Source organism: Syngnathus scovelli, chromosome 22, assembly GCF_024217435.2.
Source record: "Syngnathus scovelli strain Florida chromosome 22, RoL_Ssco_1.2, whole genome shotgun sequence".
In the NCBI taxonomy this organism is placed as follows: domain Eukaryota; kingdom Metazoa; phylum Chordata; class Actinopteri; order Syngnathiformes; family Syngnathidae; genus Syngnathus; species Syngnathus scovelli.
Genome location: NC_090868.1, coordinates 58172 through 80630, shown reverse-complemented (window position 1 = coordinate 80630; position 22459 = coordinate 58172). Strand labels below are relative to the sequence as shown.

The window sequence follows — 22459 nt, the reverse complement described above, 5'->3', positions numbered from 1 at the left end:
TAACAAAGAGGGATTTTGTTTTTTGGGGGCCTGTTCACGTGTTTATTAAACTGCACGCTCGCGTTTTCTGTCAACGTTAGTTGCAAGCTTTGCCTTTCCTTTTTCAGGGTTGTTAATAGTATCCCACCACTTGTATAGGTTTCGGACGTAAAAGATTTCAGTTGACACAAAAATCATCAACACTTTGTGGAGTGCGCGCGCGCGCGCGCTGTAATGAATGGGAGTCAAGTTGTGCGTCTTCTCGACACCTCCGCAGAGAAGACCCGAGTCACTAAGTGACACTCGAGCTGCTGCTGCTGCGCCGCGAAGCATCGCGGGAAAGGGCCAGGGCGATGAGGAGGGCGGGTAAGCGAGGAGACGCCTCATCGGATGTCAAGCTTGTGTCTGTCCGGCCCACTGGAAACAAATCTGCATGCATGGAAACTGCGCGCGTCTGCATTCTTTGTGCGTGCATGCGCGAGACTACCGTACTTGTCGTCTCATTGGGGTGTTTGGAGTACGAGTGTGCCTGCCTAGTCCGTCATGAATCGCGTGCCCGGGCTCCAGTACTCTTGGTCAGCATGTGCTTTGTAACGTGGTGGCTGGCCATCTTCACTTTTGCTTCTGTCTGTCTGTCTGTCTGTCTGTCTGTCTGTCTGTCTGTCTGTCTGTCTGTCTGTCTGTCTCTCTCTCTCTCTCTCTCTCTCAGCCGTTCTACCCTCCAGCAAAGGGCGCCGCCTTGCATATCCAAGACCCAAGAAAAGCAAGAAGACGACGGCAAGCAGCAGGGAGCGAGCGCGACTCTACCGGAGGAGGTCTCTCTGTCTCTCTCTCTCTCTCTCTCTCTCTCTCTCTCTCTCTCTCTCTCTCTCTATCTCTCTCTCGCCCCACCTGCATGCGCTCCACGCGCGCACAGGTACACATTGAGCTCATGTGTGCGCGTCTGTCCAGAGCCGTCCCCGCGAGCGGCCAACTCGACAAGACGACCTCCTGCGCCGACTCGAGAAGGCACGCATGGGCCACAACCTGGGCTTCCTGCGCCTCAGCCAGCGGCTCGCCAAGTACGCGCGCGCTCCCGCCGCACACGGATAAGTGCCAAGGGATGTCGCGGTGCTTGTTCTTGCAGGCCGTGGGTCAGCAGCTACTTCCGGAAGTTCCCCATGCACGTCTACTGTCTTCCTGTCCAGCCAGCCCGTCGTGGCGCTCGGAAAGCGGTGGAAGGGGTGCATCCTCGTGATTGACGCATCCAACTCGTTTCAAAGATCCAAACGTTGTTTCTTGTTGTGTGCCCGCGCGGTTGCGTTGTGTTTGCACGCAAAATAAAGAGAACCTACTCACCACGGATCATATTCAAATGCCTTTTCTCCAATATACGCGCATGCGACAAACGCACACTAAGTTAGTGGTCATGTGACTGTAGGGGCGAATCAGATGTTGAGGGGAAGGCGAGCTCATGGTAAGGCTCGGGGGTGGGGGCTTCATCGCATTGTAATTGGGAGGACAACTTCGCTTTCTCTCACCCAGACAATTTTCATTGTACATGGGTTTTCTAGTCATCCGTTAGCCTTCCAACACATTAGCAAACACGACGGGGGGGGATGCTTGCTGCAAAGGAGCCTTTACGAATACTAAAAAAAAAAAAAAAAAGCCCCGTCAATCGTCATTTAGCACATTGACAATGAATAGAGTTAAGGTCAGGGGATGAGAATAGTAGCAGCAGAGTTCATGCATCGAGTCGACTCATTCCATGAATTCTCTGCTCAGCACCCCGATAGGCTTGCCTGCCCGTTGCTCCTTCGTCGCGGCAGTTAGTGCCCGACCAACTGTTAGAGATGCGCGCGCGCGCACGCACGCACGCACTCGTCGGACTCCGGGTAGCGTTGCACTAGTGGGACATTAGCGCCCCCTCACGGTACATGAAGAAAACAACACTTAAATGCTCAAACTGCGCAATTCTACAGAGAGTGGTGGTCGCAATTTTAATTTCGCTCAGGTAGGCAAGAAAGGGCATCTTATGGCGACAAATCAGCCACCTTGACATGAAGTATTGTAACGTTACTGAAGTACCAGTTGAGTCGTAACTGACTCTATTGCACAAACAAGGGTTCACCATCAAGACAGGCCGAGACACAATGTGCGGAGCCTCTCTAACAACCCGCTGTGGCTCTCTTTTCCGCCATCTCCTCCCCTCTGCTGCCTTCCCTCGGCAATCGGAAGCTCCACAAGTCGAACTATATACAAAGTTGCCACAATATTCAAGCCTGAAATAAAATAAGACTCAACTCCACTGCAGTCTCAGGCAAAAATAAGGCGCATGCTGGTTATCAGTGGGAATGATGATGGGGATGATTTTCGGTCTTTTGAGTGAAACCAGACCAGTGGCAAACACGCACGCACATACGCGATGAACATGCCGTGCCGGGAAATGAATGGGTGGAATATGTAAATGTAATGCGACATTCTGCCAAAGAGAGCAGCAAAGTACAACGCTACGCCTGGTGTGCAATCAATAGTCAAAGAAGAAGAAGGCAGACCACGGCGCCATCTTGAAAGAAGTCACTAGTGTCTATAAACGCGTTCAAGCTCCTTTTATTTGTCGACATGTTGTACCTAGAAGATTATCTGGAGAGTGAGTATGAGTTCTTTTGGGATCGTGTGATGCGGCACAGTGAGCGCTTTGGACGCAAATGTGTCCCCTCGGCCGCCGCTTTGTGTTTGTCCGCCTGTTAGCCTAGCCGAGCTAGCGCGGTAACCATTTACACCCCCCCCCCCTCACCCCACCCCACCGCGCTCGCCTCTCCTCCCATTCCCCCCTTTTCCTCTTTTCAGTGATCGAGCAGCTTCCCATGGATCTCCGCGACAGGTTTACGGAAATGAGAGAGATGGACCTGCAGGTCCAAAGTACGTCGGAACGCCGACACCGCATCACACAGCACATGCATGCAAGGTTTATTGACGCTCGTGATAGCGGCCGTGTTGTGTGCTTTGGAGACGCAAGCAGAGCAGCTGGAGGAGAAGAAATCACGACCAGCCAAATTGTGGATACAAAGAGTGCAAGACTGCGCCAGTTGAGGAGGAAAAAAGTAGTACATGACAGCAGAGACCAGGGAAAAGCTAATGGAGGAAAAACAGTCACAGCTGGGAGCAGTGGTTGTAGAGAAAACATTTAGCGAGCAAAGCTAGCAGAGGGCAAAACACATTTTGGGAAAGCAAGGGCTGGACATAAATGCTAGGAAAGAAAGCGAGCAGACAACTTTGGGACAAAAACAGTCCAAGCCAAAGCAGGGAGAACACAAAAGTAGGGTCAGGGAGCAGAAAGATAGTACAAAATGAGTCATGGCCAAAATGACAAAAATACTGGGTGAGGTCCACCAAAACGGGGAAGCCAGTCGAAAGCCAAAGAATAAAAGTGTGTCGTGAGACATGTGGGGGGGTCTCGCCTTATCCACGATGCGGCACTCCACCGCACCCTCGTCAGCGCGCTCTATTCCATGCGAGCCTCGCCCGAGCTAACGTGTTTTGCTGCCGTGTTCAGATGCCACGGACCAACTGGAGCAGAAGGTCACGGACTTCTTTGTCAACGCCAAGAAGAACAAACCAGAGTGGCGAGAGGAGCAGATGGAGGTCATCAAGAAGGTCAGATGTGTTGACGGCACAGCTCAGCGAGCAGCTTTTTTCCCTGCCCCGACACCTGCGCCCCAAATCAAAGGAAGTCACGCGGCGTGCTCTCGAGCGAGTTACGTAGCGTGCCGGTAGCAGGCCGGGCCGGCCGGCTATTGATTGGGGGGCGGCAAAAGGGACGCAGATATTCTATCCCTGACATGATGCTACCATGGTGCTTGTGTTCAGGATTATTTCAAAGCTCTGGAAGACGCAGATGAGAAAGTGCAACTGGCCAATCAGATTTACGATCTGGTGAGTTCCTCGCTAGCTCGCTAGCTCGCTCGGGAAGTCGCGGACGCTAGCTGTCCCCGCTGCTCTGCCCAGGTGGACCGGCACCTGCGCAAGCTGGATCAGGAGTTGGCCAAGTTCAAAATGGAGCTGGAGGCCGACAACGCCGGCATCACCGAGGTCCTGGAGAGACGTGAGTGAGCCCGCCCGCCGCTCCGCCCGCCTGTCACATTGAGCACGCTCGTCCCACAGGCTCTCTGGAGATGGACGGCCCGTCTCAGCCCGTCAACAACCACCACGTCCACTCTCACGCTGTCGTCGAAAGTGAGTTGAGCCCCGTCGTCTCGCCACTGCAGCCGCCACCCTCTTCTCGGTGCCCTCATTTTGGTTTCCGCGGCGACAGAGCGGCGGTACAGTGCTTCGGTGCACCACACGACGGAACACGTGCCGGAGAAGAAGTTCAAGTCGGAAGCTTTGCTGTCCACGTTGACGTCGGACGCCTGCAAGGAGAACGTCCCTGGTACGGCGGAAAATCAAAAGCCAAAACTTGCTCGATGCGCGCCGGCCGCCCTCTTCGCCTCTCACCCGTTCCCCGTGTTTGGCGCAGGTTGCCGTAGCAACAGCATGACTTCATCCTCCTCGTCCACCGCCAACAGCATCTATGGCGTCAGTTCTTCGCAACCTTTGACCTCCTACGGCCTGAGCTCCCTGCCCGCCGGACCCGCCGCCGGAGCCGGCGCCATCAGCATGGCTGCCGCGCAGGCCGTGCAGGCCACCGCTCAGGTCAGATGGCGGAGGGGAGGGGGGCGTTTGGAAAGGGCCGCGCACGCGGTCGGCCGTTTTGAGTGAGATGCCGTAGCGGTAATGATGTCGCTGCCGCCGCCAGATGAAGGAGGGTCGGCGGACGTCCAGCTTGAAGGCCAGCTACGAGGCCATCAAGAACAACGACTTCCAGCTGAGCCGAGACTTCTCACTGTCCCGCGAGGCTTCTCCGTATCCGTCTTCCGCGCTGGCGTCCACCCTGACGCAGACGCTGGCTCCAGCCGCCGTCGCCTCGGATACTCGAGGCCGCAAGTCCAAGTAAGACAAAATGGTTGTCAGAAAAGGGGACGAGTGAAGCAAAAGCCGTTCTCTTCATGTTGGTCTTTTTTTTTTTGTTGTTGTTGCTGCCCGGTTTCTCCAGAAGCGGCGTGAAGTCTTCCAACCATCAGTCGTCTTCGTCCTCGTCCTCGTCGTCGCTGTCGTCGTGCTCGTCCTCGTCCGCGTTGGCTCAGGAACTTTCCCAGCAGGCGTCGGTGCTGCCCGAGGCCGAGGCCGGCGGCCAAGTGGACTGGACCTACGACCCCAACGAGCCGCGCTATTGCATCTGCAACCAGGTGGCGCCGCGTCCTCGCGGCCGCTCTGTATGGTCGTGTAGTGTGTGGCTGACCCGCCGATGGCTTGATTGCAGGTGTCCTACGGGGAGATGGTGGGCTGCGACAACACAGACGTAAGTAACGCGGGCCCGCTTGCTCTGCAAAGCAAAGGAAGAATTCGGTTCCCGGCTCGTGCGTGTGACGTTAGTGTTTGTGCGTGTGGGCGTGCTGCGTTGCGTCTTGCAGTGTCCCATCGAGTGGTTCCACTACGGCTGCGTGGGTCTGAGCGAAGCCCCTAAAGGGAAGTGGTACTGTCCTCAGTGCACGGCCGCCATGAAACGACGCGGAAGCAGACACAAGTAGACGGCGCTGCTGCTCCGCGCCACGCCACGCCACGCCGCCGCTGCTCTGCGCCACGCTGCCGCTGCTCCACTTGTGTTTTTAACAACAGTAAACTTTTCTTCTCAGCAAAACACACAAACGTCCACCTGGTCTGTCCTTTCTTTTACCTTCATTCTGTCCCGCCACCTTCTCACTCACAAAGTTTCCTCCACCGCGCCAACAGAATAGCTCACGAGAAGGAAGAAGAGAAAAAAACATTCCACGATCCGCCACGTACATCTTTTGGGGGATGCGGTCTGCCCGGTGACGTCACTGGCGGCCGTGCGTGCGCTTTCTACTCCACGCGTGCTCATTTGACCAAGGCCGGGCCCTTTCCGGCCTGTAGCTGCTCTTGTTTGCCGCGGCGATCTCCCTTTTCTACTGAAGCCTACACGGACGGACGGCACAGAGCCCGTCGAGTCCCGGAGCAACCTGGCGCAGCGCGACGTCACGATCCACCGAACCAAGCGCAAGCCCAACCAACCGGCTGCCACCACCCGACGGACGCAAGCTGATCGCCGCCGCTGCCTTGCACGGTTTGCCGGCGAGGGAAAAGCACTCGTCGTCCTCAAGTTGATTGTTGAGAGAGAGGGAAAAGAAAGCGATGACGTCGGTGCCGTCAAGGCAAGTCACCCGAAGGAATCACGTTGGCCGGCGGCATAGAGCGCGACATCCGCATGCACCTGTGCGGCTGCGGACGTCCGCTTGGCCGTCACCATGCAGGAAGCGAGTCAGAGGCCTCAGCGACGTCACCAACACGAATTGGCTCACCGTGGCCACTGGCTCAGGAGCACCAACTGGCCCCCCCTTGATGCTGAGCCCCGCCTTCAGCCCCCACGTGGCACATTGGTGCTTTGCGTGCAAGCCGAGACCATGGACAAAGCGTGTCGCAGCCGGCCCAGTTAAGACGACGACGGCGTCTCCAAACGACGGTTTGGTGTGTGCGCAAGGTGTTCAGCATCCCCCTGGTCCCGGGCCACGTGGACATCCTGCTGACGGACGCCGTGCCGGACCCCCCGGCGGGCTCCCCTGCGTCTACACCGTACATGTGTGGCGCGAGGCCCCACCCAGCCTGCCTGTGTTTGGCGATCACGTAACCTGCGGCTTCCTCCAAGTGAGTGGCGCCCGCTTTCTGGTGTCCCGTTGGGGGTATGCTGTTGGCAGAGGGCAAGAAAATGGCGGCCTATGAGCCTGCGTGCGTGGTCTCATGCATGCGTGTGCGCGCACTGCACTGCGCTTCGAAGAAGGCCCGGCCCGGCCGGGCTCAGAAAATGTGCCGGCCTGCCTGCGTACGTTCTGCCTTTGAAGGCTTGGCCCAACTCTGGTACGAACAAGAAAATCCCTGTCAAGTTTTCTTGTCTCACTTTGTCGCGATGTGCGGCGCCGGCGTGCGGAATGTGTCGTCGCCGCGCCGAAGGCCGACAAGAAAGACGGCGAGCCGCCGGGGTCGGGCTCGCCGCGCGCGCGTGCGTGCGTGCAAGGCGGCCACCTCCTCTCAAGTCCTTCCAGACACGGCGGCGGCGGCGGCTCCCAGGCCGGCCCACCGCCTCAATTTGACATTTGGCCCTCGCCGCACGCACGAGCCGCGAAGAGCCTTTCCGGAGCCTCCTGTGGGCGTTTTGCCAGACTTGAAGGAGCAGCGGGCGGCGTTTGCCTTGTCTTCTTTGTGATCTGGCACGTTGAAGTTTGTTTTCTTCAGACAATGGCTTTTTCCATCCATCTCACACGCGTGATCGCGCGCGTGCGTGCGTGCGTCACACGTTGCTTTTTGGACTTGTGCCAAAGTGCTCTGCATTAGCCATGTGTTAAACGTGTAAGGTCAGATCTACACGTTGAGAATGTCTATTCTGACATCTTGTTGGATAATTGCCTTTTTTTTGGTCATGACTTTTGGCCTGTCCAATATGACATTCAAAGAGCGCGTTTGACACCCGCCCCCGTCACGTGGTCGCTGATTATCCGTCCAATTAGCGTTGGGCTGTGACGTCACTGGTGGACTCCGCCGAAGTAGGTGGCGCGGCGGCTCTCGAGCGGTTCTCGAGCAGACCTCCCAGGATCCCCTCGGCGGCGCGCGCCGTGTGCGGACGCGCATGAGGACGGATCGCGGCTATGGAGACGGAGCCGAAGTGGGTGCCGGGGGTACGCGTGTGCACACTCACGGTGCTACTGTGCGTATGCCCGTTGTGCTGCCAGGCCAGCTGGATGTGAGTACCCGTGTGCACGCGCATTTCCTAAACTTGTGATCGGTTGGCGAATGGGCAGATTGTCGACGTCGGCTCGGAGGATCGCGGAGTGGAGGGCGTTTCGGGTGGGTGACTTAACGCACGTGCCACTCATTAGCAGCTTTGCCTTTGGAAAAACAATGAAAGTCAACTGAGCTTTGTTTTGACGCAAATCGATTTGAAGTTCTGAGCTCTTCTTTCCTACTTGACGCTTCGCACTCCAAATAGCTGCTTAGTTCAAGTCATTGCAGCTTTTAACAGCGAAACATGCATTGTATAGATTTGGTCGATTGAGCCTATGCTCCAATTGCATTCAAGTCGCAAATCAACTCGTGCTGCCAACAAGCTGAAAGAACAACAGCTAGCGCGAGCACAAATGCAATCGAATTAGGCCAGGCATACTATCGAAGGCGGAATACTTGCTCGATATGCATCACAATTCCAACTAGAGAGCGTTTATCCGCTAGAGGAATTGTTTTGTTTTGGTCACCGTGATTGTGCATGTGTGTGAGCAAGGTTACTTTTGCACACTGTCTTTTGGTCTCCTCCGTTGCATGTGTCGAAAGGCGGTTGGTTCATTGTGTTCGGCTGCGATCCTCAGGGAAAAGGTCCAAATAAAGCATGCGCAGGGCCACTTTAACAGTTTGGGCGTCGCTCGGTCGGTCGGACGGTCGGTCGGTCCGGGCTTTCACGTTCGAAAATGGAACTTGGGAGGGCTGCGTGCGTGCTCGCTCGCTCGCTCGCTCGCGCCTTGGCTTGAAGCTGGACGCGTGCGCGCCCCATGCACGACGCGTGCGCCTTGGCTCTGATCGCCTTTTGTGTGTTGCGCGCGAAGGCTGCTGGGCGCGGAGGGCTCAAGCGAGCGGTGGTCCCGGGACGGCGGCTGCCACTCGCTCCCTCTGAGCGGCCTCCAGCGCGACCTGTGCCTCAAGCGGAGCTTTCTGGCGCCCAGCATCGTGGACGCGGCCCGGCTGGCTGTCGGCGAGTGCCAGAACCAGTTCCGACACGAGAGGTGGAACTGCTCCGCCGGCCGCGACCCGGCCGTCTTCGGGCAGCAGCTGACCAGCGGTGAGCTTCGACCGGCCCGAAATGGATGTTTCCCCTAAGTGACCGCTGACTAATCGAGCCCATCTATCTCTATCTCTGTCTTTGTGTGCGTTTCTCCGCGCAGGAACCAAAGAAACGGCGTTTGTGTATGCGGTGATGGCGGCCGGCCTGGTGCACGCCGTCACGCGCTTCTGTAGCCACGGCAACATCAGCGAGTGCGGCTGCGACGCCCGCCTCCAGGGGGCGGCGGAGGCCGGGGAGTCCTGGCACTGGGGCGGTTGCTCGGACCACGTCCAGTACGGGACCGGGTTCAGCCGGCGCTTCCTGGCGGCGCACGTCGCCGTCAACGCCTCGGCCAGGACGCGCGCGCACGCCCTCCTCCGGATGAACCAGCACAACAGCGAGGCCGGCAGGCAGGTCCGGCACGCACGCACGCACGCACGCACGCACGCACGCAAGCTCGCAAGCTTCTCTTTGCTTTGCACCCTTTTCTGTTTGGCTGACTTTGACCCATCAGGACATTTCCACATAATAGTCCCTCCTGTCGTGGCGCCGTGTCCTCCCTCCAGGCGGTGGTGGCGACCATGTCGACGGACTGTCGCTGCCACGGCGTTTCGGGCTCGTGCGCCGTCAAGACGTGCTGGCGGACGATGGCGCCGTTCGGCCGCGTGGGCGCCTACTTGAAGGAGCGCTACGAAGGCAGCGTGCGCCTCAAGAGGAAGGAGCCCGGACCCGGTGCGCCGGGGCGACCCCCACCGGACAAGCACCAGTTGGTCTTCGTCAACAAGTCGCCCAACTACTGCGTGGAGGATCGCCGTGGCGGCGTGTTGGGCACCAGGGGGCGCCGCTGCAACCGCACGTCTGGTGGGCCGGACGGCTGCAAGCTGCTGTGCTGCGGGCGCGGCTACAACACGCACGTGGAGCGGCGCGTCCACCGATGCGCCTGCAAGTTCGTGTGGTGCTGCTACGTGCGATGTCGCCGATGCGAGAGCATGAGCGACACGCACGCCTGCAAGTGAAATGACTCGGACTTGTTCCAAGCCCCGAATCAGCAACTTCACAAACTCCAAAACGGTTCCGTACGTCTCTCCCGGCCGGCAACGATGAGTTGGAGCCCAGTTAATCCTTGAGGCGACAGCTCATCCATGCGCTTTAGATTAAGATTGTTTCTGTACATCAAATTGTCCAAGTCCTCTGACTTCAGCACCGGTACATAATAGCAGACTGCTATGGTAGTCATTTTTTTTCTCTCCAAAGAAGAACGTTTGCAAACGAGCAATTTGGTTGTGAAAATCACACATCGACCCTTTTCGTGGACTTTCCGATGGACCAAACCAGAAAGTGGATCGCCATCGATACGTTTGCGCATTCTGTAGTCAGTGTGAAATCATGTCCCATTGTCACCGAAGGGATGGAGATTGTTTTGGGAATCTGACAAAGGAATCAGAGAAATATTTGCCCCCTTATTCAGTCATTAAAATGGGAACGACAGGCCTAATTTCAAAAGAAACAATGCAAATGCGTCGTCATCAATGGGAAGCGGCGGGCAGCCAGAGTGCTGGTTGCAGGAGGAAAGGGAAAACAATGGCTGAGGTGAAAACTAACCTCAGAGCTGCATGCGTGCCTGCGTGTGGTTTCAGGCTCAAAAGGCCAGCGCTGGAGAGGAAGTGACAAGGGTGCCGACGGCGGCGTGCCGACACTGTGGTTGTCGCTCAGCCACCGGACCGCGGCGATGACATCCCGTTGGCCGCGAGGGCGCCGAATAACGGACGCGGTCGGTTGCTGACGCCCACGCGGACGACCAGGTCAGACCGATTGATTTGCACGTTGGCCAGCTAAAAGCGGTAGGCGCCGCCGTCCTTAAAAAAACACAAAAAGCCTTTTCCACGCCCCCACCCCAAACAAGGAGGCCATTTTAGATGGTGAAAAGTGCTTTAATGCTTGGAATGGCTCGGCGCTTCCGTCACTCGCCGGCCGCCTCGCCGATCCACGAGTGGTAATCGGCCACTTTGGAAAAGACGGCCGGCTTGCCGGGCTCGCACCGGCGACTGCCCCACGTGAGCAGTCCGAACAAGAAGTAAGTGCCATGCTTCTGACAGAAGAGCGGTGCTCCCGAGTCGCCCTGCGCAAGAGCGGCAAATGAGCACCTGGCGGCGGCACCCGCCCGACGGGAGGGGAGGCCTCACCATGCAGGCGGCGCCGGCCACAGCGTGGGCGCACACGTGCGCGTCGTCCACCAGGTCCCGGCCCCACTCTGCTCGGCACTGGCCGTGCTCCACCAGGGCGACGCGGGCGTGGTGCAGACGCTGCGGGTCGAGGGCGGCTGGCCGCGGCGCCGAGAGAGCTTTGAGCTTCAGAGCATTGAGCGAGCGTTCGGCGGCCAGGCGGACTTTACCCGTGGCCGACGTGGCCCCCCAGCCGGCGCTCACACACGTCCAGCTGTCGTCCAGTTCCTCGTCCTCTTCTGGCACACAGACCGGCATCACGCTGACTCCTGCCGACCGGACGCGTCAGGACCTGAGGCATCACGTGACCAAAGAGGGACCTACCCAGTCTGGCAGGAACAGCTAGGCGGAGCAGCGAGAGGTCGTGTCTCGGAGGGAAGCCGTCGTCCTGAGGCAAGTCAAAGACCTTGTCCACAGGGACGGTTTGGGACAGAGACAAGCCCAGATGGTGACCTCCCAAGACGGCCACGTCCTCTCCCGTGCTGAAACACGAGCCAAGTGGCACCGTGAATTGCGAGCCGTCCTGGCGGCGGCGGCGGCAGCAGCAGCGGCGGCGGCGGCGGCGGCCTCACCTGACTCTGCAGTGCCGCGCGGCCAGCAACCAGCGGCGGCTGATCAGAACCGCGCTGCAGTAGTGGATGCCGCTCGCCTGCAAGCTGACCTGCCAGGGCCACGCACCCGGGCACGCTTCTGTGACGTTCTTCGCCCACGTCCCGCCATCCTCGGCCAGCCAAAGGCCGGCCGGGCCCGGAAGCCCCGGGCAGGCGGCCTTCTGCTGCTTGCCGCACCGGTTCTCTATCGTCACAGCGTGTGGCCTTCAGCTCAGCTCAGCTCAGCTCAGCTCAGCTCAGCTCAGCGGCCGAAGCAGACGCCGGCCGGCGCAAACGGAGGCGTACCTTCGGCCGGCTTGACGGCGTAGGCCACGTCCTGGTTGTCTGAAAGGCACCGGGACCGTCGGAACGCGAGTTGATGACGGCGGAGCGCCCGGCCAAAGTCATACCGATGACGTCTGCGATCCAGCGGGCGTGTTCTCGCACCGCCGTGTACACGCCGGGCTTCCTGGCCCGACCACAGCCCACGCCCCAGCTCACTACGCCGGCCAGTCGGTAGCGGCTGCCGTCGTAACAGGATAGGGGACCGCCGGAGTCGCCCTAACAAACGTGTGCCCGTGTCAACAGCCAAACAGACGCACGCACGCACGCGCACACATCACCTGGCACGCGTCGACTCCGCCCCCTTCCAGTCCTGCGCAGAACATGCATGTCCGTATCCTGCTCTTGTAGTAACTCTGGCAGAGGTCAGAGGTCATCACCGTCACGTTGACCTCCTGGAGTGTGTTCACGCGCGGCCCATCTACCGGGTGTGGGGGGGGACAAAAAACGAAAACCCGCTAGAGTCTTGCCCGTCAACTGAACTTTTGTCTGAGATGCACTCACTCTCACGTGTGGAGCCCCAGCCAGTGACGGTGCAATTGTGCAGCGTGGGCAACGGCGCCATCCATAAGTGAATGGGTCGCACAAAGCGGTCGAAGGAGAGCGGGCGCTCCAGCCTCAGCAGAGCCACGTCAAATTCCTTGGTGCCGGAGTGAAAGCGGTGGTGGCTGACGATGGCCGACACGCCCACCGCCTGAGCGCAGCCGCAACCTTCAACAAGGCTCCCTCCCTCCTGACGCGCCTCGCTCGGTAACTAGCAAACCGCCGTGCTAAACGCCAGCCAACGTCACCTGCTCCCCTTGCTCGTCAGGGTCGTCCAGGTCATGTTTTCCCGCCAGGACGGTCCAGAAAGAGGCTTTGCTGTACCTGGTCAGACACAAAGGTCAACTGTGTGGCTGCTGCCGCTGCTGCCGTTGCTGCGGCGGCGGCAGCAGCAGCAGCGACGGCCGGCACCTTCTGAAGCAGTGCGCCGCCGAGACCACCCAGCGTGGCGCCAGGATGGCGCCGCCGCACGCCGGCATGGTGGCGAAGAGCAGCGACACCTGCCACGGCCACGAGTGCGCCCATGTCTCCTGGCCGCCGATGATGCGCGTCTCTGGGTCCGCCGGTTGCCGTTGCGCCACGAACGGGCGCACCCCTGCCAGCTCTGAGTGCACGCGCACGCACAGCCCAAAGTCAGGAAGTAAGTACGGCCAGGTGAGCTGAGCCCATTTACTCGCAAATGCAACTGAAAGTCGGTCCGCAAAAAAACACACATTTTTGTTCAGGAAAAAAAAAAAGGAGCATTTGCTGTGCTCGCAAGTGACTGCAGGTCGGAACTGGAGCCCGTGAGCACGTCTGCTCATCGTTCCACTTGTCGATCTTGACGATTCCACGCAAAATTGGGTCCAGGAACACCAAAGAAAAAAAGCTGGCAACGACTTGTGACTGTGTTGTGACTGTGTACCGCGGCTAAAGGCTTTGCAACGTACCGTAGCGTCCCGCGAAATTCCCCGATTGCTGCTCGCCTCCACTTTGTTGTTGCGTTGCGTTTCCCGCGTCTACCGTCAAACACAGGAAGGAAGTGTGCAGGGCAGTGCGGCAGAGCAGCCGCAGCCCCAGCCCCACGGGAGAGCGTTTCTCACCACAAACGACGCTCAGTCCGGCCAGCAGAACCCAGAGCAGAGGCGACGGCATTGCGAAGCTCCGACGCGCGCACGTGCTCGCGGTGTGCCGCTTTTAAGAGATTCCGCGCACCTGCTTCTGGCAAGCAGCTGAACGCGTTTCCATGGAAAAGTGGACTTTAATAGCGAAGCGTGGCACTGACGTCATCAAACGTTGCTCTGCTGTAATGAGGCTGACGCGTCGCGTGGGGGCGTCCGAGACGAAGGACATTGGATTGTCCAACAAAAGTAACGGCTCCGTGAACGCACCTCGAGTCGGACGTGTTCCGGTGGTTTGCACAACTGGAAGGTGTATGTACACGCCAGTCGGAACCGGCGCCCTTTTTCATCCCCCTCGCGTTCCCAAGCGCCCCCCCCCCCCCCCCACCCCTCTCCCCTCACGTCCTCGTTCTTTCGTCCTCCTCCCGCCGGAGAGGCGTGTCGCGAGCACGCCGTGCCGGGCCGTGCCGTGTCGTGTCGTGTCGGATGGAAGGTAGATCCAAAGCAGGCTCGCTTCGCCTCGTTTCTGGCCTCGTTATCTTTCAGCAGCGAACGTCGGCGGTGAAACCAATCGGCGTCGCCAGCAGGATGGAAGTAATGCGGGCCGCGAGGTGCAAAGATTCGTCGTGAGGCAGGCCGCCGCCGGTACCGGTACGTGCAGGTCAGTGAGCCGTCACGTGGACTCATTGAGCGTTTGATTGACTAAATTGGACTGAACTGGAGTCGGTGTACTGTTTGCATAGCCAGCATAAAAAAAAAAGGCTTCAATTTAAAACAAAAAAACAAAAACAGATCGCCCTACTCATCTATTCAACATGAGCGGTTCTTCAGAAGGTGAACAAGCCGGTCATCCCGCTCACCTTGTGGCTTCATTGCACGCTCCGTTCCTCAGCATGTCCACTTGGGTCTTGAGCTTGCCTTTCTGGAGCGTATGGCACCTAAAAAAAATAAAATAAAATTGCTCCGGACGAGCTTAGAGGTCAAGTCGGTGGCCTAAGCCATAGTGGGCCAGCTTGACTAAATGTGGGAGCCCTGTGGAGATCACGATTGTAGATGTATGTGGAGAATAATTGTCGACTTTTCAGGTGCGTCCAAAGATGGGGCCGCTCGTACCGGGGGCTCCCGGGAGCAGGATGGGAGCCCCGAGCCCCGAGAGGAGCCTGGTTGTCCTCTTGCTGCTCGCCGCCACGCTGGCTTCCAGGGCCACGTCCACTTGGCCCGTCGCAGGTAGCAATGGTGAAAACCTCGCACAGGGCCGCCTCAGGGCTCTCGTACGCGCGGGGGAAACCTTACGTCAGCTTTGGACCGCTTCTGACGCGATGGTGTCGTCTGGTCACGGAAATCTCACCTATTTGCATGAATAGCGCCACCCGCCGCAGAGCCATTTCACCCTAACCCACCCCCCTCCCTTCCTCCCTCGCTAACATGAAATGTTCTTGTCTCAGACTGGAACAGAACCCAAGGCTCTTCTGCTCTGTCACGTTCCCGCCCAGAGCTGGCTCAGCGCGGTAACCGCAGTGGTCTGGCAGAAAACTCGGGTGCTCAAGGGATCCACCTGCTTCTCCGACCGCCCGACCTGCTCGCCCCCAGCCTGACTCCGCCGCTCGTCCCCCGCAAGCGGCCCACCCCGGCCCCCCTGCCGCCCTGGGAGCAGAGTAACTCCCTGGAGGAGGCCTGGGCTTCAGGAGACTACCTGGAGACGCTGTCTTTCGTGCTCCCCGATGGCGAGGATCTGGCCCTGGCCACGCCTCTTCCCAGCCACCCTTACGACGACGACACAGGGGGCGACTGGGCGCCCGCGTACGACGGCGCCTTACCTCGGCGTCCCACCCCGCCGCTGGACGCACGCCTTCTCTTCTCACCCTCCGCCGGCACCCCCCCGGACGTCTTCCCCGCTTGGGACGACGACTACGACCCCGAGGACCTGTCGCCGCTGCAGCCCACCGAGCTTCTGCTGCCCGACATGAACAGTTTGGAATACTACACCAACCTTTTGGCCAAGGAGAGGGCCAAGGAGGGATCCCGTCCACCCTCCGAGCGGGAGGGCCAGGAGAAGCACGGCGTCCCCGAGCTGTCCGTCCCGCCCACGCCATCCCACGAGCGAGGGCGAGCCGGCGATCCTCCCGTGCGGACCGAGGCGCCTCCCGGTTCCGCTGCCACCCCGCGGAGGGAGCCCGAGCCTCCGCCCCCCAGCCCTGGGGCCGGTGAGTCACCGACTGTTGCTCCGGGAGAGTTTGGGCCAAGCCCGGCGTCCCCTAGTTCCCACGCCACCGGCCCGGCGCTTCCGCCGGCTCGTCCTGCCAAGGACGGGCCGGGCGAGACCGCCGCCACCGAGAGGACGGCCGTCAGCCTGACCCGAGCGCCTCCGCCGACCACGCCCAGGGCGGCGCACCCCCCCGCCGTCAAACGCTATCTGTGCAACGTCACCAAGCCTGAGTCGTACCTGGTCCGAATAGGTACGCCCGCAGCGGGCCCGGTCCGGCTGACCGCCAGCCGACTAACGCGTGTTGCGCTGCGTCCAGGTGGCGCCAGAGGCTCGGCTGCTGGTTTCACTCAGGTCCGGGACCTTTTAAGGCGAGAGTTTAACCGCTCCGTGGAGCTCCAGGTACACGTCCCGTCCCGTCCTGTCCCACCCAAACACGCAAGCAGCACGTGCCAGCTTTCTTCTTTGCCTGCTCATCCGAAGCACTTGTTAAGGCTTTTTCACACTGCGCTCAGTGACCACTCGCCCGTCGGTCGCGCGAGGGCACGACGATGGCGTGCCGGCCGGACCTGATAATAGTTCGGTTGGAGCGCTGCCGCGTGGCGCTTGCGTTATGGAGGGGGAGTGGCCTCACCATTTGTGAGTGCCCGCAATAGACCCGCCCGCCAGTCAAGGAAACCAAGTGCAGTGTGAAAAGGCCTTGAGTCAAACGGAACACGTTCAGTCCAAGGTTGTCTGCCCTTGGCACGCACGGCACGGCCCCCGAGACATCCGAGCTTATGTCGGCCTGTTGTCTGTCCCGGGTCAGTTCTTGAGAACGCCGTCCAGTTTTGCCTTCCGCGTGGTCTCGGGACCGTTGATCTACACCGCCATCGCCGTGGTCAACGCCCTCCGCCGAGTGCAACGTCGCTCGGGCCCGCTTCCCGCCGTGTCCACCCTCTATGCCGTCCCGGACGTCAGGTACCAGGTCCACACGGTGCTGCTGTTTGTCCCCGCCCACGTGGACGTCAGAGTCTGCGACTTCAGCGAGCGCGTGGAGAGCGGCCTGGTGATGGCGTACGGCCAAACCCGCCAACGCTTTTTAGAGTCTGGCGCCGTGGCCGTGCAGGTGAGTGCCACCGCCGCCGTCCCAGTTCCGTGCGAGGCCTCTGTCCGTCCGGGCACTGCCCCCCTCCTCTGACTTGCTGTCTGAGTCCCTCCCAGCCGGCGGGCAGGCCTTTTTCACACCCAGTCTCCCGTCTAGCTGCTGAACGTCACGCTGGGCGCGGCGAGGCCGGCGGGCGAGCTCAAGGTTCCCGTCGACATCGTGTTTGCGGTGCGGGACGGGCGAGGATACGTGGCGGGATTCCAGGTCAGCCAGCACCTGAGGAAGCTCAGCCCAGTGGAGTTCAGCTTCTACGTGGGCTTTCCCGCTCTGCAGATCGCCGAACGTAGGGCGCCCTACCGTCACGCGTCGGCCTTTGGCCGGAAGACTGATTGCCGCTCTCTTTCAGCTTTGCGTTATCCCGAGCTCAACACCTCCCATCACCTGAGGTCCACGTGGGTGCGCACGGGTGAGAGCACTCGCGCGTGTGCGCTGGCCGGTCGCCGGCCGGCCAGCTGCTTTGAGACACTCTGCGGCCCACGGGTAACCTCCAGACGCTTTCAGTCCTGCTCGGCGTTCCTGATCAGATCTTCGTCCAGCCAAGTTTTCAAGCTCGCGTGGAGCGCCGCTTGGCCTTGCTGCTGGAGGAAGGCCTGGGAGCGTCCGGCGGGCGGCGCTGGAGGAGAGCCACGGCCGTGGCCAACGGCAGTCTGCAGGTACGCCGCCCGCCGTCTCCGTTGCCAGAGGCTCACTCAGAAAGGCGCGATTGCTCGCTCGTCTCAGGTGGTGCGGGTGGCCAGGATGTCTGGGCTGGAGCGTCCCCTGGAGGTCTTGTACTTTGCGGAGGGGCCAGGAGGCGCCCGGATACCGGCGGAGGAGACGGCGGACACCCTGAACGGCTTGGACCTCCAGCGAGCCGCCATCGTCCTGGGACACAAAGTCCAGAGACCCCTGGCCCAGCGTGAGTCACCCTCGCCGGCGGTCAATGGAGTTTGCAAAATGGGCACAACCCAGAGCAAAGTTTCCCCGTTTTTTGCACCGCGGCCTGGCTCGCTGCTCTCTCACTCGCTGCTCTCTCATTCGCCGCCCCCAGCGGTGGAGAGCGCAGCCGTGCCACCCTCCGAGACCCAAAGCGGCAGTGTTTGGCTCATCGTCGGCGTGATCGTGCCGGTCTCGCTGGCCCTTTTCATCATTGTCTTGCTCTACTGGAAGCTGTGCGCCTCGGACAAGTTGGAGTTTCAGCCAGATGCCATCAACACCATCCAGCAGAGACAGAAGGTAAGAAGGCCCAAAAGGTCGGTTCCCTGGCGACACGCACGGACTGTGTCCTCTCTCAGCTTCAGGCCTCCAGTGTAAAAGGCTTCGACTTTGCCAAACTTCACCTGGGCCAGCACAGCAAGGACGACATCATGGTGATCCAGGAAGCCACGCCGGCCAAGGAACCTGCCGCCGTCGCTGCCGCCGATGGCGGCGTAGACAGCCCCAAAGGCTCGTCGGCCAAAAGCGGCAGAACCGTGCGTCACCGCGCCAGGTCAGTCTCAAACCCCTCGCTCTGTCGTCATTGGCTGGGTCAGGGCCCCGCCTCTCACTTGCTCCCAGCGACGTCCGCGGTAACACCACGCCTCTCCGCAGGGCCAGCCAATCGGACGCCGACTCGTTAGGCAGCGAGCGATCCAGCGGCAGAGACTCGCCCGGGGAGAGCGCTGGACCAGCCGCCGCGCCCGTGGAGGCCAAGCAGCCGAAGAAGCCGCCCAAAAGCGGTAAGCGTTCAATCACGTCATTTTGTCCTGCAATCTTTTCTTCATCCTTTTGCCCTCATTTCAAATGGAGGGGGGGGGAGGGGTCGGCACCGGAACATTTGCGCTCGCACTTTCCTTTGTTTTTAGTGCGCTTGGTGCTCGGTTCTCTTGTGACCTTGCGCCTCCCTCCATCAGCCACGCCGGCTACAGATGAGCTCATGTCATCGTCTTCCATCTTTGACCACGTAGACCGCCTTTCCCGCGGCGGCTCGTCGGACGGCGCGCGGCGTCCGGCCGGCAAAGTGCAGCTGATGGCCATGCAGCCGCGGCCCGGCGCGCCGACACAGCCCAGCCCGTCCCTTTCGCAGAAAGTTAGCACCGAGGTGAGAAAGCGGATGAGAAGGCTGCCAGAGACATTGAGTTGTGGAAAAAAACCACGAGTAGCGCTGAACTTGATGTGGAGAAAGGAGGAGACCAGAAGGCAGTCCTAATTGGGCCCAGCTCTCCCGCAGGTGGCGTTGCGACACAAGTCCGAGATGGAGCAGCGCAGGAACAAACTCCGACAGCATGCCAAGAGACGAGGGCAGTGCGAGTTCCCGTCCATGGACGATATCATGGACGCTTTCGGGGACGGACCGGTCCAGACCGAAGCGGCTCAGCGTCTCTATGGTTCAGCTCACGACCACACGGACTATGCGGACTGCGCGGACTGCGTCCCGCCGCCCGACACCCCATCCCCAGAACAGCGGCGGAGGTGAGATGCAGAGCAGCCAGAGCTGCTGGCCAGCCAGCCCCTTTGCCCATTGGGGAGCAGCCAAACTGTGGCGGGCGGGCCTTTGACTTTCAGCCAAACGGGCCCGCCTGCCGGCATTCTGCAGCTCATCATCGGAGCCTGTCCTGATCGCTTGTGCTGCGCTTTGCCCATCCAGAGGAAGGCGCTCCCCGCGGGCGCGGCGGCAGCAGCAGGCTCCGGCTGGACCGGGAAGTCTTCCGGACACCGACCAGGATCGCCTGCTGGTGGACCAGGGCGCCACCTACAGGAAGTACCCAGGACTCAACAATGTGGCCTACATGGTGAGAAAAGTGGCTGGGTTGCCAGGCCAGGCCATGGGGAGGGGAGGGTGCCTTATCTGTGGGCTGTTCTCTTCGTCAGTCGGACCCAGACCTCCCCCCAGACCCCGGGAGGAGCCCGTCCCCCACCGACGAGGTGTTTGATGCCCGGGCCGGCGCGGGCCCGCCCCCGTACATGCCGCCGCGACCCTCAATCGAGGAGGCCCGGCAGCAGATGCACTCCCTGTTGGACGACGCCTTTGCTCTGGTGTCCCCGTCCTCGCAAGGCCTGAGCCCGGCGGCCCTCCCCCTGGCGAGGCAGTGGGGGTCCTACCCGGTGGGGCCCTCCCACGGCCCCCTCCACGCTGTGAGTCTGCCGCCCCGCATCCCGCCCCGCAGCTCGCCCCCGGGCTGGTTCTACTTCTTGTCGCCGCAGATGTACGCCGAGCTGGGAGTTTCTCCAACCTCTGGCCTGGGGGCCCGAGGTCATCTGCAGCGGTGAGACGGACGAAAGTTAAAGATGGCCGCCCGGCCCCTAGTCTGGTGCTTACCTTTCTTGTTTGTCTGGCGCAGGCAGAGCTCAGGAGGCGAGCAGCTGCAGGATCCCTCCTACCCCAGCAGGGGGCAGTACGGACAGCTGCCCCCCTCCTCCAGACCCAGACCCGTTGGAGGCGGCGCAGGTACGGTACGCGTGCACACATGCACGCACGCACGCACGCACGTCCGAGCCAAAGGCGTTTGGAGTCGCTGCTTGTACTTGTATTTGGAGAAAAAGCCCTCAGTTACATTTGGGCTTGCAAAGATCAATGGGGTGCCGATGGCTGAAGTGTTTTGCTTGTTCGGCTCGCTCCCTCCCTCCCTTCCACGGGAAAGTTGATCTCCGTGTTTTGCCACTTTTGCAGGCGTCCAGCACTTGACCCAGGTGGGCTTGTCCAGCCAGATCGGGGCCTGCGTGGGGCGCAGCGCCTCCGGACCCACCGGCTCCTCCTGGAGCGAGAGGCGCTCAGACCGGGACATGGACCTGGAGAGCAGCGTGAGTGTGGTCGTCGCTAGCCGAGCAAAGCCGAGTTTCCGCCCGTAAGTGGCTTTCTATTTCTTTGGGGTGGCGCCAGGCGCCGCTCTCCTTCCCGGAGTTGTCGTCTTCGCCGCTTTTCCAATTGCCCAGCTCTTCGCTTCGGGAGCCGTCGGGGCCGCCTCTCCTCCTCGCCTCCCCGACTCCCGAGTACTTGCCCGAGGACGCCTCACCCTCCGCCCATAGCTCGGCCTCCCTGATCAAGGCCATTCGAGAGGAACTCCGCCGACTGGCCCGGAAGCAGGCCGTGGCCAGCTACCCCTAGAGGACGCGGCCGACCGGCGGCTCTAAGCCCGGACCCGGTCGACGCCCGACCCGGCGACGTCACCTCCGCCAACTTAACAGGGTCTCTCTGGCGTGTCCCGACTGGAGTCAGTTTTTGGTCTTTTCCACACGGCTCTTTTGGACCGGATGGTGGCCAGTTCCGACGTCGGGCGGTGCGCTAAGTGTCAATGGTCGGTCCCCCGTTTGGTGCCTCTGGAGGCGCCTTCCCGTCAAATGTTGCTACTGAGATGTTTATCATTGTGTCAGCTTGTGGTTAGATGGAGTCACACAGGTGCCAGTCTGATTTGTCTTGAGAACGTCAAGTCACCTTATTAGGAAAAAAAATGTCGAAGCCGATGAAGTTTGGCAACTCCTCCGACGTCTTGCTGTATTTTTCACAATTTGGTCTTGTTTGTGTTCAGGGTTCGTGCAGGGGAGGGGCGTGCGGGTGGGTGGCGCCTGGCGTACGTCAATTCAAAGCCCGCGGCGTCGCTCCAATGTTCTCCTTCCAGCTCGGAATGATTATTATTATCGATGAACTTGTAGGAATATACAGCCCCTTGGTAATGTCCCAAAATGTTTAACTCCCAAGTCCAAGTGTGTTTGCGTCAAGCCAAAAGCGCGCAAAACGGCGACTTGCGTCATCTGGAGCTGCCGCAGTGGCGACGTCGCTCAAGATAAATGTTTACATTGAAGACAGCCGTACGGGCTGCTGTTGTAAGGGCGTACTTGTGCTGTAGTATTTACGTTAGCTGCGCGCCCTTGTATCAAAACAAACTTTGTGCCAGTTGATAGCTTTCGTGTCTCGGCTAATTCGAGGAAACCGGTTTGGAGTCAGAAACCGCCTTTGCGCCCAAACCTACGACAATATCAAGCACGATCCAGGGAAATATGCCGTCGGTCGGAAGGAAGGGAAATATGCCGTCGGTCGGAAGGATGGGAAAATATGCCGTCGGTCGGGGTCACGCGCTGGGACCTCTGTTGATTGGCTGATTGTGGCTTGATATTGTGATGACTCTCCTCGCCGATTGCTCTGTGTCCGCAATGTTTCCGCATGTCTTCTTGTTTGAGGCTTTTGGTACGTATGTTGGCATGCTGCTTCCGCTGATGTTAGCATGTTGCTAAAAGGGCCCAATAGAAAATATTTTTAAATGAACAAAAAAACTTAGTATACATTTGATGTTGACAAGAAAAATAAATATATCTATATACTGTACAGTAGAAAGTATTTAAGAGCCGCCTGAGACACTGATTGGATCGTTCAACCGTCAGCAAACTTGTGGGGCGCCGTGGCCACACAATCACATGAATCCCATGGTGCTACTACTGATTAAACTGTTGAGGTTCTTTGAATAAGACAAGCTGTTTTGTT

The 22459-nt window shown here is 59.8% G+C and overlaps 4 protein-coding genes across 7 annotated transcripts; 3 read left to right on the top strand and 1 right to left on the bottom strand.

Annotated features, from left to right (window-relative positions):
• Window positions 1-2447: 2447 nt before the first annotated feature.
• Window positions 2448-5706, top strand: ing3 (inhibitor of growth family, member 3). The gene is made up of 12 exons (XM_049761524.1): window positions 2448-2608; window positions 2809-2880; window positions 3515-3615; window positions 3829-3894; window positions 3967-4063; window positions 4123-4194; window positions 4274-4390; window positions 4478-4653; window positions 4757-4950; window positions 5054-5246; window positions 5321-5359; window positions 5472-5706. Exons 1-12 carry the CDS (start codon window positions 2581-2583, stop codon window positions 5586-5588), a joined length of 1272 nt encoding a protein of 423 aa, XP_049617481.1. The 5' UTR covers window positions 2448-2580; the 3' UTR covers window positions 5589-5706.
• Window positions 5707-5865: 159 nt separating this feature from the next.
• wnt16 (wingless-type MMTV integration site family, member 16) lies at window positions 5866-10388 on the top strand. Its single transcript, XM_049761525.1, has 4 exons — window positions 5866-7810; window positions 8664-8896; window positions 9000-9292; window positions 9445-10388. Exons 1-4 carry the CDS (start codon window positions 7716-7718, stop codon window positions 9892-9894), a joined length of 1071 nt encoding a protein of 356 aa, XP_049617482.1. The 5' UTR covers window positions 5866-7715; the 3' UTR covers window positions 9895-10388.
• Window positions 10389-10788: 400 nt separating this feature from the next.
• ovch1 (ovochymase 1) lies at window positions 10789-13848 on the bottom strand. Of its 2 annotated transcripts, XM_049761513.2 has the most exons (13): window positions 13658-13848; window positions 13505-13573; window positions 12987-13179; window positions 12824-12899; window positions 12537-12726; window positions 12314-12453; window positions 12101-12251; window positions 11997-12035; window positions 11673-11895; window positions 11425-11582; window positions 11271-11369; window positions 11062-11198; window positions 10789-10997 (listed from the first exon to the last, which is right to left on the bottom strand). In XM_049761513.2, exons 1-13 carry the CDS (start codon window positions 13707-13709, stop codon window positions 10839-10841), a joined length of 1686 nt encoding a protein of 561 aa, XP_049617470.1. In that variant the 5' UTR covers window positions 13710-13848; the 3' UTR covers window positions 10789-10838. The 2 variants fall into 2 exon arrangements, with proteins under 2 accessions (XP_049617470.1, XP_049617469.1); XM_049761512.2 differs by having other exon boundaries at window positions 13505-13848.
• A 179-nt stretch (window positions 13849-14027) lies between these two features.
• LOC125992451 (UPF0606 protein KIAA1549) lies at window positions 14028-22448 on the top strand. Of its 3 annotated transcripts, none has more exons than XM_049761506.2 (20): window positions 14028-14326; window positions 14761-14902; window positions 15121-16131; window positions 16198-16280; window positions 16687-16986; window positions 17122-17308; window positions 17372-17431; window positions 17527-17678; window positions 17746-17923; window positions 18056-18240; window positions 18300-18493; window positions 18595-18722; window positions 18897-19084; window positions 19214-19455; window positions 19631-19775; window positions 19855-20118; window positions 20188-20249; window positions 20325-20431; window positions 20654-20784; window positions 20864-22448. In XM_049761506.2, exons 2-20 carry the CDS (start codon window positions 14773-14775, stop codon window positions 21086-21088), a joined length of 3972 nt encoding a protein of 1323 aa, XP_049617463.1. In that variant the 5' UTR covers window positions 14028-14326; window positions 14761-14772; the 3' UTR covers window positions 21089-22448. The 3 variants fall into 3 exon arrangements, with proteins under 3 accessions (XP_049617463.1, XP_049617464.1, XP_049617462.1); XM_049761507.2 differs by having other exon boundaries at window positions 14028-14336; window positions 18951-19084; XM_049761505.2 differs by having other exon boundaries at window positions 14028-14336.
• The last annotated feature ends 11 nt before the right edge of the window (window positions 22449-22459 follow it).

What these genes read in the sequence shown, in the direction of transcription:
- ing3 (XM_049761524.1), top strand. Translation starts at nt 2,581, where the DNA reads ATGTTGTACCTAGAAGATTATCTGGAGA. An exon ending in GATGGACCTGCAGGTCCAAA is followed by an intron (nt 2,881 to 3,514) that starts GTACGTCGGAAC and finishes TGCCGTGTTCAG; the next exon opens with ATGCCACGGACCAACTGGAG. An exon ending in CTCTCACGCTGTCGTCGAAA is followed by an intron (nt 4,195 to 4,273) that starts GTGAGTTGAGCC and finishes CCGCGGCGACAG; the next exon opens with AGCGGCGGTACAGTGCTTCG.
- wnt16 (XM_049761525.1), top strand. Translation starts at nt 7,716, where the DNA reads ATGGAGACGGAGCCGAAGTGGGTGCCGGGGGTACGCGTGTGCACACTC. An exon ending in TGCTGCCAGGCCAGCTGGAT is followed by an intron (nt 7,811 to 8,663) that starts GTGAGTACCCGT and finishes TTGCGCGCGAAG; the next exon opens with GCTGCTGGGCGCGGAGGGCT. An exon ending in CGGGCAGCAGCTGACCAGCG is followed by an intron (nt 8,897 to 8,999) that starts GTGAGCTTCGAC and finishes TTCTCCGCGCAG; the next exon opens with GAACCAAAGAAACGGCGTTT.
- ovch1 (XM_049761512.2), bottom strand. Translation starts at nt 13,709, where the DNA reads ATGCCGTCGCCTCTGCTCTGGGTTCTGCTGGCCGGACTGAGCGTCGTT. An exon ending in CGCCGTCAAGCCGGCCGAAG is followed by an intron (nt 11,896 to 11,996) that starts GTACGCCTCCGT and finishes CTGTGACGATAG; the next exon opens with AGAACCGGTGCGGCAAGCAG. An exon ending in AGCTGTTCCTGCCAGACTGG is followed by an intron (nt 11,370 to 11,424) that starts GTAGGTCCCTCT and finishes TCCGGTCGGCAG; the next exon opens with GAGTCAGCGTGATGCCGGTC.
- LOC125992451 (XM_049761506.2), top strand. Translation starts at nt 14,773, where the DNA reads ATGGGGCCGCTCGTACCGGGGGCTCCCGGGAGCAGGATGGGAGCCCCG. An exon ending in GTCCACTTGGCCCGTCGCAG is followed by an intron (nt 14,903 to 15,120) that starts GTAGCAATGGTG and finishes TTCTTGTCTCAG; the next exon opens with ACTGGAACAGAACCCAAGGC. An exon ending in TGGCCAACGGCAGTCTGCAG is followed by an intron (nt 17,679 to 17,745) that starts GTACGCCGCCCG and finishes CGCTCGTCTCAG; the next exon opens with GTGGTGCGGGTGGCCAGGAT.